Here is a 16,259-nt window from a genome sequence, read left to right as displayed (position 1 = left end):
TAAACTATCTTCAAGCTCAATTTAACCAGATCAGATTTGCAAAATAAATCAAACATTTTAACCGAATTTTGCGATTTCCAAAGGTTTCTATCGATTTTAAGGAATTTTAAGGAACAATTTTTAAGGAATAATTTTTTTGAAAACTCTCAAAGGAGTTTAAAATATTTGAAGCCTTTTTAAATGATTCGCAAGAACTTCAACAGATTTAACAAATGTAAAGGAATTTACAATGATTTCAAAGTATTTACGGATTTTAAAAATATTCTAAGCTATTTTTACAAATTCCAAAGAATTTTAAGAGAATTCAAAAAATTTTGTTGTTTACGAAAGAATAAATGTTTAATTTTCAGTGATGTCAAAAAAAAATTGGAATGTAAATCAGAGGACTTCAAGATATTTCAAGAAATTTCATTACAGACATTTAAAGAATAAAATAAATTTGTTGTCAAGGATTTTCTACCGATTTTAATGCTTTCAAAGGATATCAAAGAATTAAAGATCTTTCAAAGGATTTGAAGTTATTATAAAATATTCTAAAAAATTTTAATTTCCAATATTTCAAAATAATTCCAACAATTCAAACGGAGTTTACAAATTAAAAAGAGATTTCTACGAATCTAAATAAATTTCAAAGATTTGTAATAAATTTAAAAATATTTCAAAACGTGTCAAAAGATTTCAATAAAATTTCAAGCGATTTTAAAGATGAAAATAAGTTGTTTTTTTGCATTTTGTTTAATGTTACATTAATTCCTTCATTTTTTTCGTATTTTGTATTCCAATGCTAATTACCCTTTATCGTTTTCATATCATGTTTTTGTATAATACATTTTCTATAGTAGCGAAAAAATTATAAGAAATTCATCGTAGGTTAATTATACACCTACCTATTTATTTTTTCAAAATCTCAGGCCTTTCTAGAACTGGAAGCTGAATTTTGGATTTTTTTTCAAATTAATCAAGAAAACTGTTTATTTTTTAAATTCGAGAATATGGTTCACATTTAATAAATTATAGTCTTTCGATAATTAATAAGATAAATATCTACCCTAAGTAATAACATGGTATTATTAATTTCTAAGTTATTTAGTTCTCATTTAATACATAAATATCTGTATATCATAAAAGATTTCACATTAGCCTAGTTTTGCACACTCACACTCAAAATCGATACAAATAAACCTCAATCACCCTTTCAACATTCTGGATGAAATACACGAACATGAGTACAATTCTACAATTTTAAGTGTCGCCGTTAAGCTCGAAAATCAAGCATTAAACAGAATATTGACTCAGCAGTATTATGAAATGGACGTAATGCAATTTTTAAAATTAATTTCATTAGTTTATAAAAATTATTAATAGAATACAAACACGAATGAAATGTTTAAAACCGTTTTAAATAGAGTGCGTAAAAATTCGAATAAATATTTTTTAACTTTATTTGTTCATCTGTTTTTAAAGTTGTACAAATATAATTTTTCTAGAATTCTTGAAAAAATTCAAGAAGATTTTGGAAGATTTCAGATATATCGAATCAAAATTTAAAAAAAAAGTTAAATTTCGATTGAAAAAGATGAATCTCCAACAAAAAAATAATAGTTCATATTCTGGTAAAGAATTGTTAAACTCATCCGAAAAGCCGAGTTAACAACAAATTATGAAAATTCTTGAAATCCTTAAGCTGAAGGGTTTTATTTGTTAACCAAAAAAATTAGTTTTCAACCAAGAATATTAATTTCTTGCTAAACAAGACAAAATTTCAACAAAGCTATTTTTCAACCAAAGAGATGATTTTTTAACTAAAATGATAAATCTTTAACCAAAAAACTAATTTTTTTACAAATAGTTTAACTTTTAACTAAGTATAGTTTAATTTTTAACCAAAGAATATGAATTCTTAACGACAAATGTAATAGTTGATATTTCAGCAAACAATATTTTTATTCTAATTCAAAAGGAGTGTAATTCATTCAAATTTGCATTCATATTTTAACCAAAACGTTGTATTTGTGAAGAAAAAATTTTTCAGAGAAAGATAATTTTAACCTTTTGCGGCATGGTGGGAATACCGTATTCCCACCTTTTTTCATATCATTTTTTGCGATTTCAGAGTAGTTTTTATTGGATTTTGCGCAGTTTTTTTTTTAATTTCATGGTCGCAGGATAATAGAAAATTGAGCTTTTGTGCGAAGGGTATAAATTTTTAAAATAATTTGTTAATGCCTATAAACAAAGATGAAAAAAGCCTTTTTGTCGAAAAAATTCATTATTGAAAAAACTTTCCATTATATCATTATGAAAATAGGTGTTCAAGTGTTTTTGGGGTCGCTGAATACGAATTTGGACTCAGATTTTGAAAATTCAGAATGGCGGATCCAATATGGCTTCCGAAATTGGGAATATTTTTGGATTTTATATGAAAATTGGTATACAGGGGTTTTTGGGGTCAGTGATCACGAATATGAACTCAGATTTTAGAAATTTAAAATAGTGGATCCAAGATGGCGCTCGAAACTTGGAATATTTTTGGATTTTTTTCTGAAAATTGGTATACAGAGGTTTTTGGGGTCGCGTATCACGAATCTGAAATCAGACATTGATAATCCAAAATGAAGGATCCAATATGGCGGTCAAAATAATAAAGTTTTCTGGATTTTTGAAAAAATTAGTGTACAAGGATTTTTGGAGTCACTGATCACGAATCTGAATTTAGATTTTGAAATTCAGAAAATTGGTACTAATCTATGTTTTAGGTGAGTAGGTTTTTTTTAACCTCAATATTCTAAATATTTGTCATTTTTAATATAGATTCAAGATTAGCGACACCCTGCCTGTGCCAACCTTCAAAAAATAATTTAGAAATATTTTTAATTTTCGCCCGCCATTTTGAATGTTCAAAATCTAAGTTCAGATTCGTGATCAGAGTTATCATCAAAAGCCCCTGTACACCAATTTATAAAAAAAAATTCTAAATTTTGGCCGCCATATTGAATCCGCCATTTTGCATTTTTAAAATCTGAGTTCGGATTCGTGATTAGCGACTCCAAAAAACCCATGTATACCAATTCTAAGAAAAAATCCAAAAATATTTCAAATTTAAGTCGCCATATTGGATCCACCATTTTGAATTTTCTAAATCTGAGTTCAGATTCGTGATCAGTGCTCCCAAAAACCCCTATGTACCAATTTTCATGAAAACTCATTTCCCTAAAAAATGTATGCCGTAAAGGGTTAAATATAAAATCAAAATATTAATGAATATATATTCCCAGAGTTTGTTTTTAAGGTTACGTATAAATAATTTTCCTAATGTTCTTTAAAAAATTGGAAAACAAATATTAACTAAATAGTTAATTGTTTAACCAAAAAAGATGAATCTTCAACAAAAAATTTAACAGTTGATATTTCAATACAAAAATATTGTTATACAAAAATCCTTGCATCCTCAAGCAAAACAAATTAATTTATAACCAAAAAGAAGCAGTTTGTACTAAAATTATGAATCTTCAACCAAAAAACAAAAGTTTTAACAAATTAGTTCAACTTTTAACCAAGTATCGCTTAATCTTTAACCAAACAGTATGAAATTTCTACGCAAACTATAGTAGTTCATATTTCAAATTAAAAAACAATAATTTTAATATAAAAAGAGTTAAATTCATAAATACATTTTCCAAAAAGTTATATTTCCGAACAGAGGGATATGAATTTTAAACTAAAACGTTGCTTTTTTAATTGAAGAATTTTGTATAGTAAAAATAATGTTCAATATAAAATAAAAATTTTTAATAACTATTTATTTTTTAAGTTTTTGAAAAGTTTTTCTTAAGGTTATATGAATATAATTTTTTTAGGTTTCTGTAGAAAATTTAAAAAATTGGTTTAGAAATTTAAGATTTGTTAAAAAATTATCTCGAAAATGTTGAAGAAAATAGTTTTATTTTTCGGGATTGAATGCAATTTTAGAAAACAATCAAGTGAGTTTAAAAGATTTCTGAAATCTTTGCGAAAAGCTTCTAAAATTTTTATTTAAAATCTTAAAAAATCATAATTTTTTAAGATTGTTTAAAATATTTTAAAGTGAAAATCATTTTTGTACATTATATGTTTTCATTTGTATTTTGCAATCTTGAAAATTTGAGAAAAATCGCCTTAAAATCTTCTCCCTTCTTCTTGGAAATGTATGAAATTCTTTAAAATATTTGTTAATATTATCTTATAATTAATTTAAAAAATATAGTTTTAAATTGCCCTAGAAATCTCAAAAAAACCGTACCAGTCTCTCAAAACATTTCAAAATGATTCAAAAGCTTTTTTCACAACAAAATACACATTTTTTAAATGTTTGCACAAATTAAATGATTTTCGAATGTTTTAAAAACTTCAAAATATCTTTCGATACAAATCGAAGTTTTTCTCAACAAGGTCAAAATCTTGCAAAAAAATCCTTCAATTCTTCAAGATTTTTTTGGATATATTTTTAAATTTTCAGAACTCAAGATTATTATTATTAATTAAAACCTAAATCAGTTTACAAATGTTCAAAAATCTTATAAATAGCACCAGAAATGTTTTGGTTATCTTAGAACATAATTATTTTCAAATATTAAAAAAAATATACGATTAACATTTTATTTCTATCAGTAATATTTAGAAATATTCATAAATAAATTTTGTTATAAAATAAAATGTTATAAAATAAAAAGTTCCAAAAATTACGTTTAACCTCATTTTAGAACAAATTGTCTGAACACAAAAATAAATAAAACATTTATGAAAAGTCTTCACCTCTTTCCAAACAAAAATATTCGAAGAACCGGGGAAATAATATGATTTTTCAAGAAAACAGAGGAATGATATCTCGCGAATAATATTATAAATTAAACGAAAATTTTAAACGCTCTTTAAATTTTCAACTAACATTATTAATCTGCTAGAATCTACTATCTACTAGACGATTCAAAAAATTAAGATTAACAAAAAATTTCAGTCTAGTATGAAAAAAAAATTCAATTAAATTTTCGAATTTTCAAGTAAAAGACGAATTTTTAACATGATAATACGAATTTTCCACACGAAATTTAATTTTTATCTAAATAATTGAATTTTAAGCTAATAAGGTTGACTTTTAAAAAATCATTGGATTTTTAAGTCGAAAAGACGAATTTTCAACAAAATATATCAATTTTCAATAAAAAATGGTATCATTGAAAATATTAAAAATTTATTTAATATTTAAAGTATTTAAAATTTTAGTTTATATCGAAAATTATATTCCCCTTCAATTATAATTTGGTTTCATTTATTTTTTTATTCGTAGCTAAAAAATTTTTTTTTTTAATTTAAACTTTTAGTATAAAATTAATATTTTTGTTTTAAAAATTGTAAAAATTGGTAAAAAAAGGTATTTTTCAGCAATTTAGATTAAATTTTAATCAAGAAGGATTTTAAGTAAAGAAAAAAAATTTCAACCAAATCGTTGTATTTTTAACACAAAAATTCGAATTTTCAACAAAAAATTTAATTTGTATCTAAATAGTTGAATTTTAAACTAATAAGGATGACTTTTAAAAGAACTTAAAAGCTGTAAACCAAAAAGACAAATTTTCAAAAAAATATATATACATTTTCAATTAAAAATTGAATAATTTAATTTTCAGTATAAACAATGAATTTCCCAAAAAAAAGAATGATCAACTGAATAGTTAATTTTTAACTAAGGTATTTAAAATTTGATTTTATATCGAAAATTATATTCCCCTTAAATTATAATTTGATTTTATTAATTGTATTATTCTTGGCTAAAAAATAATTTTTTTTAATTTAAATTTTTGTTTTGAAAGTAATATTTTCGTTTTGAAAATTGTAAAAATTTGTAAAAAAAGGAAATTTTCAACAATTTAGGATAAATTTTAACCAAAAAGGATTTTCAGTAAAAATAGAAAAAAAATTTCCACCAAATTGTTTGATTTTCAACTCGAAAAGACGAATTTTCGAGCCGAAATTATGTATTTTAAATAAAAAAGTTAATATTTAACAAAATAGTTGACTTTGCTACCATAATAGTTGAATTTTTAACCCAACAAATATGAATTTTCCACCAAAATTGAACAAACTTCTACAAAATTGTTGAATTTTTTTACAAAATAATTAAATTTTAGTCAAATAGTAAAAAAATTTCACCAAAAAGAATGAATTTTTAACAAAAAATTTAGTGGTAAGCTTTTCAATTCAAAATAAATAATTTTTAACCAAAATTAGGTGGATTTTTTATTGAGTTCTACTAATTAAGTTCACATTTAAGATGAAAAACGTGGAAAAAAGGTAAAGCGGGAAATAGAAGAAATACTGTAAAGCCTGCTATAAATAAATATAATTTTTTATGATTTATATGTAAAATAAAGAAAAATAGTTATATACCAAAACAAATCTTGGGTAAAAAAACTAGACATTTTCTTTGGAAAATGTTAATTATTCATTGCGCACTTGTTGATCTGTTTCGTTTCTGTTGTTTTCTCATATTATCACTATTCATACAATTCTGAAGTTTCACTCATTAGAAAGAATATAAATAATGAAATGAAATATTTTCGTACATTAGATTCATTTATATAGAGAAATTAGGTAATAAGTCTACAGTGGATAATCATTCATTAAAAGCCCAAATATACCTAAAACAATTAATTCTAATTTAATTCAATAAGAAGTATATTGTCTGAACTAATAATTAAATTAAATTATTTATTTTACATATATTAGTATTTTTAACTAGTGATTATCTACTGCAGGGTGTTTTCCCTTACATTAAAAATGTTTATGAAATCTATAAATACGAGTTTAGATAATGCGCATGCGTGTAGAAATAGTTACGAATGAAACCGTATATTTTTACGAATTGTTAATTACTGAATTCTAACTACAGAAATTAGTAGAATTCAACTAAAAATCAGTGATATTTTACTAATTTGAATTTAGAGTGTAGAAATGCAAATACAAGAATTTGATTTTTCGGCCACTTTTTTTAAAATCCGGTTTCTTTTAATGATCATTACTGGGCATCTACTTAAGATGGAAGGTCCTATTTTTTTTATTAAACATTTGGCTCTGAAATGTATACAAGATTTTTGTAACTTTTTTCACAAATATTTTTGTGATGTATACGGGTAATTCCTAGAAAATTCGAAATTTGCATTGAGACCACTTTTTGCATTGAAACCAAATTTCAAGTATTACTTCAATATAATTAAAAATATACTTTAAAAGTCTTAAATCGTAAGTAGAAAATAAGATTTTTTTTATAAAACATGTAGGTTTTCGCAGCTTTTACTTTTGCTGTCATTCAAACACATTTTGTTTAGAATTTCTCTGGCGAGATTCAAACTCAGAGCTGTCTTGCTTCCGTGAAGTTTTGACAGAATTTTACTTTTGCTGCCTTGCCGGCGTAATTTCTTGTCCCGAGTCTCTCGTAAACGAATTTGTTTCAAAACTCCGACCAAAAGTTCATCGACGTTGTGCTGAATACCACTGGAAGTTTCTATGAATTTGCACTCCCGAGATGTTGCCAACTGTTTACCCTCTGGAAAGACAAGTTTAATCAAATTAATCCTCAAATGATGTTCAGACAATTAACGTCGAAAAAGAAAATCAACAAATTAAAAATTACTCCTCACGCCTAGCTGGAACCAATTTGGACTTGAAAGTGTTTGCAAAATTTCACGACCCTGAAGTTCGCTATAGATATAGACTATAGATATGGACTTCAAACTTTTGGCATTAATTATAAACAAAATAAGCGCCTAAGCGCCAGATAAAAAAAACGGAAAGGACCTGTGATTTGTTAATCTTCTGAAATTATTAAAAACAAACTAATAATAAGATCGAAAAAACTAAAAAAACCTTTCAATTCTTCTACGAAATATGTATAAGTGCAATTTTTTTGTTTTTGAAACCATCTTTCAAAAAATTATTTTATTTTTAATAAATGGAATTTTGTAAAGCATAATAAGCAAAGTAAATGTTTAACAAAAAATTGAGAACATCTTTGGATTCTTTTTCGAAATATCTAATTGGTCTTTTTCGCCAATGTTGTTAATAATTTTTCTGCATCATTCGACGAATCCAAACGTATTTATCGTTTTTGGATCAGATACTTAATTTTTTATAAAATTATTAACAAAAGCCCACGTAGATATTTCCAAATAGAATTCAAAGGTGTTTTTCAGTTTTCTGATTTAGCACTTAGATTGTTTATCATGCTTTACAAATTTTTAAATTAATAACAAACGATTTATTTGTTTAAAAAAGGTTTAAAAAAGTGCTCCAAGAAATGTCGGAGTCAAAACCATTTTTTTTGTTAAAAAAGGCTTATTTTTTGTGGATTTTTTTTCTGAAATTAAAACTAAAAAATTATTCATTCTGATCTTTTACAGTAGACTTTATAGCAATTAATTATTTTGTTAAGGTTTTTTTTAAATTTATTTATGAATGTATATCATCATGTCTTTGATAACTTGTTTTTTTAAGATAGTTAGGGAGCATCTGTTAATTATGAAATTATAGGCGCTCCCTCATAAACAGTAATAAGCTGTTTGAAAAATACTTTGTTAGTTTGCCTAATTTTTACCTTACCCTAACTGACCAGTTAACAAAAAGTTGAAAATTTCAGAACAAGCCGCAACTTTCTGGCATTAATCCAAGAGAAAAGTGTTATCAATAATAATAATAATAATATATTGTGTAAATAATTATTTTCGTTAACCTTGATTAATTATTACCTCTCTGAGAGCAAAAAATGAAAAACTGTTGGAAATTTCAGAAAAAAGCACAACTTTACAGGATTATTCTAACATAAGAAAACGTAGTTATAAGTAATAATGAATTGTTAAAATAATTTCTTATGTTAGAATGGATAATATCCTTTCTGGATCTAGAAGAAAAGTTTAAAACAAATTGAAAAATGCAGATAATTCTGCGACTTCCTACCTATATTGTAAGAGAAAATTATTGCTATAAACAATATTAAATTGTTTACAAAAATTGGATGTCCATGTGCTCATCAGTGGAAGTAATATTTTATGTATTACGCACAATTTTTACTCAATTAACTCAATTCAGCGTGGGAAAATGGAAGGGGAAGTAGGAAAGTAAAGAAAGTGGAGGAAATAATGAGAGAGAAAGTAGGGAAAGTGCGAAAGAATAAGGGGAAAAAAGTGCGGCTGGTTATTCCAAATGAAATGAAAAGAGTTTAAGTGATTCGGGCATGCGGTCGGGGACACGAAGGGAAATTAGCGGAGGGGAAGTAGATGAATATAGGAAAAATCAGGAAAGGAATGTACGGCAGTAAGGGGAGATCAGACAAGAGAAAAGAATAACAAATTTGAGGGGATAATTAAGGCGAAATGAGAAGAAAGGAAGTGATGATGAAATAGATTGGAGAAGCGAGGGGGTATGAAGGAAGGGAAAGTCGATGAATCAAGGAAAAATTGGAGATGGGATGTACGGAGGTGAGAGGAAAAAGGAGCCGAAAGTGATGGGAATTAAATGAACATGTAATAAGGAGAAGAAGGGGAAACTGGGAGAGGGGAAGTAGGAAAAGTGAAAAAGACGAAAAGGGTAAAGTAAGGGATGGGAAGGGGAAGGGGAAGTAGGTGATGTAAGGGAGGGAGATTTTGGGAGAGGGAGGTTTGAATGACTTAATTAACTTCTTAACAGGTTACGAAACATTTTTCTGTAGACCCACGGCACCTAATATGGTTATTTAAAAAAAATAGTATTCTTCATTTTTACCACTGGGAGAAATAACTCGACTCCTGGCGAGGTCCGACTTGTTCCCCACTACAATAACAGAGCGGTCCTTTGTATAGTGTTCTCTCCAGAGATAATTTAACATTTCTTCTGCAACCTGGAAACTGGGACGTGATACTATCGAATAGACCACGATACAGGCATGTGGCTCGTAAGTTGAGAGAGAATTTTCCACCTATTAAATAAAAATTTACTTTAAAAGGATATTAATTTACGCTACCCTACAGTGGGGAAAAATGAAAAACTTACATAACTTTGAGCATTAAACTTTCATCGGGTATGAACTTTGAAGAACTAGATAAATCATTTAAAAAATGCAAATATACATACAGAATAAATTTGGGAAAACCTTTCTAAATTTCTTTTATTTAATTAACAATAATCTATGTAAACTCTTCCTTATTATTTTGCTTAATTAATCAATTGAAAAAATGAAAATTAACCGTATTACTTTACACGTAAATCATCTTTTATTGAAGAAGAAAACATAATTCTACCACTTATCGCAAGAATGAAATAGTTTTTTTTTTACATTTTTTTGGTTAAAAATTTATTCTCTTAACTGAAAATGTATGTATTTTGTTCTATATTAATCTTTTTTCATAGAAAATTAATCGTCTAGATTAAAAATTCCACTACTTGATTGAAAGCTAAAGCGAAAATTTTATTGTTTTGTTTGGAGATTTAATTATTTTGTTAAAAATTCGTTTCTTGTTGTTTTTTAAATTCAAATTCGTCTTTTTGGTAAAAAATTAATCTTCTTGATCGAAATTCCATTACTTGATTAAAATTTGAACTACTTTGTTCAAAATTGACTTTTGTTGTTAAAAACTTGATATTTTTTGGTTTCAAGTAAAAATTTTTGGTTAAAAATTAATCTTTTTTGGTTAAGGATTTAACTATTTTGTCGAAAATTCGTCTTTTTTAGTTGAATTTAACTGTTTTCAATTTAAAATTAAAATATTTTTTCTTTTAAATATCAAATATCACATTTTTCGTTAAGAATTATCTTTTTGATTAAAGTCGACTGTTATCGATATAAAATAAAATTTTGTTGTTTGAAATATAAACTATTCTATTTATCCATTAGAATTATTTTTTTTATCAAGCTGTCTTTTAATGTTGAAAATCTAACTATGTCGTTAAAAGTTAAACTATTCTGTTAAAAATTTAATTATTTCGTGGAAAACGTAGCTTTTTGTAAAAACGCATCCAATTGGCTAAAAATTCTTCTTTGTAGGTTGAAATTTTAACTTTGGCTTCAAAAATAAAGTTCTTGCATTTCAATACAACTGATTCGCTGATAATTAGTTGTTTTTCTAAAATAAATTACTTAATTGAAAATGTATCTTTGTAGATTACAAATTTAACTATATGGTACAAAGTTAAACTATTTGGTTGAAAATGTGATTATTTCGTTGAGAATTCAACTTTTTTGATGAAAATTTTTCATTTTGAATTGTAAATTTTTCTTTTATGTTGAGAATTCATCTTTTTTAGTAAAAAATTCGTCCCTTTGGATTGAAAATCCCTTTCTTTTCATTGAAAATTCAACTATCTTCTCAACAATTATTCTTTTTGGTTTGAAAATCAGACTATTTCGTTACAAATTTAACTAGTTTGCTTGAAGCTTAATCTATTTTGTTTAAGAATAATTCGACCACTTGGTTGGACATCCATCTTCTTATGTTGAAATAACAATTACTTGGTTAAATATTTAATTTTTTTTTAAAGTCATCTCTTTAACTTCAAAAATTGACTGCTTTATTTCAAATGCAACAGTTCGGTTAATAATTAGTTTTCTTTTTGTTGAAAATTCAATTATTTGGTTTAAAATTCATCTTTATAGGTTAAAAATTCAACTATATCGTTCAAAGTTAAACTATTTAGTGAAAAAAATTTTTTTTTTACTTGATGGTTAAAAATTCATTCTTTTCTGTTGAAAATTTAACTGTCTTCAAAAAAATTCACCTTCTTGGCTTAAAAATTGAACTATTGGGTTGAAAATTCGTCAAATGGATAGAAACGCAATCCTTTTTTGTTAAAATTTTAACCGTCTTCTCAAAAAACCTCACCTTCTTGGACACGAAATTTAACTATTTGGTTGAAAATGAAAATTTTGTTGGTTGATGTTTATTTGTTTAATCTGTTTTGTTAGAAAATTCGACCATTTGTTTAAAAATTCTTCTTTGTATGTTGAAAATATAACTATTTTGATAAAAGTTTAACTATTGTGTTAAAAATTTGTCTCTTTGGCTTAAAAAATCAACTATTTAATTGTAAATGCAACTGTTTCATTGGTAATTAATTTTTATGTTGAAAATTGAACGATCCAAAAAAACATCTTCGCAGGTTAAAAATTTAACAATGTTGTTAAAAGTTCAACTCTTTTGTTATAAATTAAATTATTTTTTTTATAATGCAACTATTTTGTTTCAAAGTCACCTTTTTCGAAAATCAAACTTCTTTGTTGGAAATTCGTCTTTTTGGATAAAGAATTCGTTATTCTGGATTGAAAATTCATCTTTTTTGGTAGCAAGTTCAACTTTTTCAATTTAGCTTTTCAGGCTTAAAAGTGAATTGTTTTATAAAATATTAGATTTTTCATTTGAAAATACAATTCATTAATTGAAAATTCATCGTATTGACATGCAATTCAATATGTTAAATGAATTTATTCCCTTATTTTTCCTGAAAAATTCTCCTATTTCCCCTTCTTTTGAGAGCATTTTTAGTTTCATTTTCAATTTAGTTTCATTTTAGGAGTTTGTCAAATAAAATTCAAGAAAAAATTTGAACCTAACATCAATAAATATTTAATTATCAGTAGATTTTGCAATATTTTTAAAAAATTACAAATCACCAATCATCTTATAGTCTGCAGGAGGTAAGAAAAGAAGGCTTACCACAGAAAGGGATGATTAATTATTATGTTTTGGGATCCCTCTTACTCATCTAATTATTTGAAGGTAGAGATAGGTTGAGGCTGTAGTTCGGCAAATACTAGAGTAATTGTAACATTGATACCGCAAGGCTAATAGCTTATGAAATTGATATATGGTGTAGAATACATGTTTAGTTAGAAGATATACAGAGATGAAGAGAATTTCTCATCAACCTAAATTATCAGCAACAATATGATGACCCTTAATAATGTTCCAGAGGTGACTCAATATCCCATAAGTTGGGTAATATTCCCCTTAAAAGGCGATCACGTTCAAAGTGGAAGCAGAGGACAATAGAAAATTAATGATCATAAACCTCTCAAACGATATATCGCTAGATTGGTGCGAACTAATTCTTGTAGCTTAAAATTTATGAGTTGTTATTAGCGTTACAAATAAAAAAAAGTGGAAATCATTCAGGATTTTTATAAAAGAGTGCCAGAGGGCAATTTTGAAATATAATATTCCCTTTTTAATTAATTCTCTCAACAGATAAGGCTTCTTACATATATCGTTATAGGTATTTATAAGAGGAAATAAATCCTACTTAGAGCCCTAGTAAAAACATTTTTATAAGAAAGTACAACATTTTCTACGATTGTACTTTTTTGTTAAAGCATGCAATTTTTTTATATAGAGATAAACGAAAGTTAAAAAATACTACTAATAAACAAATAGCCCATTTTTTATTGTATTTTCGTGAAGAAAAGTGAAAAATTAACAACATAATGTAAGTTTCTACAATTCAGAAATTTGTATAACTTTTTATTGATATTTTTTTTCGTCATCAAAACACTTTTAATTTTTCATAAATTATTATAGAAAATTACAATAAATCTTTACAAAAAATACAAGATTTCACAGAAGGCCCGATTTTTTAATTTATCACTTTGGAACTTGCCATTTAAATAAATAGAACGTCAAAATTGGACATTTTACCAATATAATTATTTTTCTCCGAAGAAAAGGCTTGAAACAAGTCACTATCTATCAAAATTATTGCAGAAACACTTCAGGAACATAAATATTTAGTTTTAAATTCAAGCCAATTATTATTTTTATATTTTATATACTTATAAATTGTAATAAGTAGCTCCAGAAACATATAAATATTTGTATTGTGAATAACAATATCATAATCAAATTAAAATATGCATCTATCTCAGTAGTTGCATTGCACCAAGAAAATGTGTTGAAACTTTGATTTAAAAAAATGAAAAACTAAATGTAGATTTCTTAAGATTTCTAAATAAAATTTCGAAGCTTTTTGAGGAACTTCAAAGGTTTCAAGAAAATAAAAAGAATTTCTTAAGATTGCTAGGAAAATTTCAAATAAATTTTTATGTTGAGAATAAAATTTTAAGAGCATAATCATAAAGATTTTAAAAAATGTTGCTTAGTAAAAAAAATGAAACAACTTTTAATTTTGAAACAATTCGAGGATGCTTAAGATATATTTAGACGTTTTGAAAATATTCCGAAATTCTTTAGAACTTGAAAAGATTTCGAGAAATTGACAACGAAATGTTGATTTTGAAAGATTTCAAGCAAAAAAATGTAGAAGTTAGAAACTAACAATGATTATTTTAATTAATTTTTACAGAAAATTTAAAAACATTTATAAAATTGTCAAAAAAGAAGTTGGAAAATTTCAATGACTAGTTAAGTCTTTTACCAGTTGAATTTTCAATCCGACAATATAAATTTTCAACGACAAAATCATTTTTCAGCAAGTAATTTAATTTTCTACCACAAAGGTGAATTTCCAAACATAAACTTTAATAATTTATCACAAAAGACGAATTTTAAACAAAAAAGGTCGATTTCGAACCTAAAACATAATAGTTAAATTTGAGTTCAGAAATTAATTTAAAACGAAAAAACAAGCGGATTTTCAACAAAAGTGTTTATTTTGGCAAAAAGAGAACTCTTTCACTTCAACTTTTAACGAAGTAGTTGAATTTTCAATCAAAACACATTAATTGTCAACAAAATATTTAAATATTCAAACGGAAGATATGAAAGATAGAAAAGTATAATTTGAATTTGAAAAAAAATTCGGAACAAAAAACAAAACTAGGGCGCGCAACTGTTGGTTCTTGCGCTTCGCGCTCGATATTTGTATTTATCTCGCGCTTCGCGCTCGATTATGCATTTACCTCGCGCTACGCGCTCGGTCTTTATATTTTCGCACATTCTTGCGCAAACATTTTAAAATTAGGACTCAAAACATCCACCACTGTAATTTTGTAATTGTGAATTCTCTTTCGTTAAAAGAGATTTTGAGCACACCTACGGTATGCGATTGATGGCAATCGCACTCCGCATTTGGTCTTTGCATTTCTTCCACATTCGGACATAGACCTTTTAAAATCAAAGGTGAACGGACCGACAACTGTAATTTTGTGATTTTGAACTCTCTTTTGTTAAAGCTCTTTTGGCTTTAACGAATACATTCTCATCACGTATCTCGTGCTTCGCAATCGATTTTCTCCAACATGTAAACTTTTCTACATTTATACACAACACTTTTATATCAATTATAATACATTTTTTATGTAACTCTGCCTAGGATTGCTTATTAAGAAATTGCACAATAAAAAGCAAATTGTATTTATCATGATTATTTTGTGTATTTGTTTCTTATTTTGCTTTAAATTATATTCTAAGCTGCTCTGAAACATGCATCATTTCAATAAATGTATATCATTACAATACATAATATGCATAAAAATTGAATCATACTAATTCTTATTTCCTTGTTTTTATAATTTTTTATTTTTAATGTTGTTTTTTACGATTGAATAAAAGTACAGCACAACTGCATAGGGTCTAATATAGGAACCTATACAGGTCCTATATAGGAGCCAATGTCCTCTTTCGTCTTTTCTGCGCTTTTTCCAAAAAGTTCATTTTTGCATTTTTTATCTTATGTTCTACGATTAAAAGAAGATCCACTTGTCCAATCAAAAAATGATTATTAATAAATTTATAGATATTTTTAGGCGAACAACTTTTGTCTGGTAATTAAAGTTCATACCTTGAGTAGTTTTTTCAAACAAATTTAATATTTTTATTTTGAATGATATTTTTTACGACTAAAGCAAAAACTACGTGTCCTATCAAAAATTATAGCTCTTTTTTGGATGAAGAATTTTTGTCTTATTTTTTTCGTAGCTTATATCGAAAAGTGATTCATTATAGATTTGTAGTTTTTTCCAGGGCGTGCAATTTGAGCTTTTTCATTTTTTTCGTATCTTGCATAATTTGACCAAAAAATGGAATTTTTGAATTTTTCATTATTTTTGGTACGAGGGTAGTTCAATAAGTCCTTAGAATGAAGTATAAAAACAATTTTTTTGGGGTATTTTTTTTTTATTTTTTAACATAATCTCCCTGGAGCTATATACACTTGGTCAATCGTTTTTCAAGTTTTTTTAATCCTTCAGAAAAGTGCGTTTTCGGAAGTTCCTCAAAATAAGCACTTACAGAGGCAATGACGTCTTC

General features: G+C 26.0%; 1 protein-coding gene across 1 annotated transcript in view; it reads right to left on the bottom strand.

Annotated features, from left to right (window-relative positions):
* Positions 1–7,036: 7,036 nt before the first annotated feature.
* Positions 7,037–16,259, bottom strand: part of LOC117178488 — a 257,943-nt gene continuing 248,720 nt past the window's right edge. The window contains exons 6-7 of the mRNA XM_033369914.1: positions 9,790–9,982; positions 7,037–7,579 (exon numbers count right to left, since the gene is read on the bottom strand). Coding sequence (XP_033225805.1) covers positions 7,299–7,579; positions 9,790–9,982 — 474 coding nt within the window. The 3' untranslated portion in view covers positions 7,037–7,298. The remainder of the gene's footprint in view (positions 7,580–9,789; positions 9,983–16,259) is intronic.

Source organism: Belonocnema kinseyi, chromosome 8 (genome assembly GCF_010883055.1).
Source record: "Belonocnema kinseyi isolate 2016_QV_RU_SX_M_011 chromosome 8, B_treatae_v1, whole genome shotgun sequence".
NCBI lineage: Eukaryota > Metazoa > Arthropoda > Insecta > Hymenoptera > Cynipidae > Belonocnema > Belonocnema kinseyi.
This window is presented reverse-complemented; position numbering and strand designations above follow the sequence as displayed.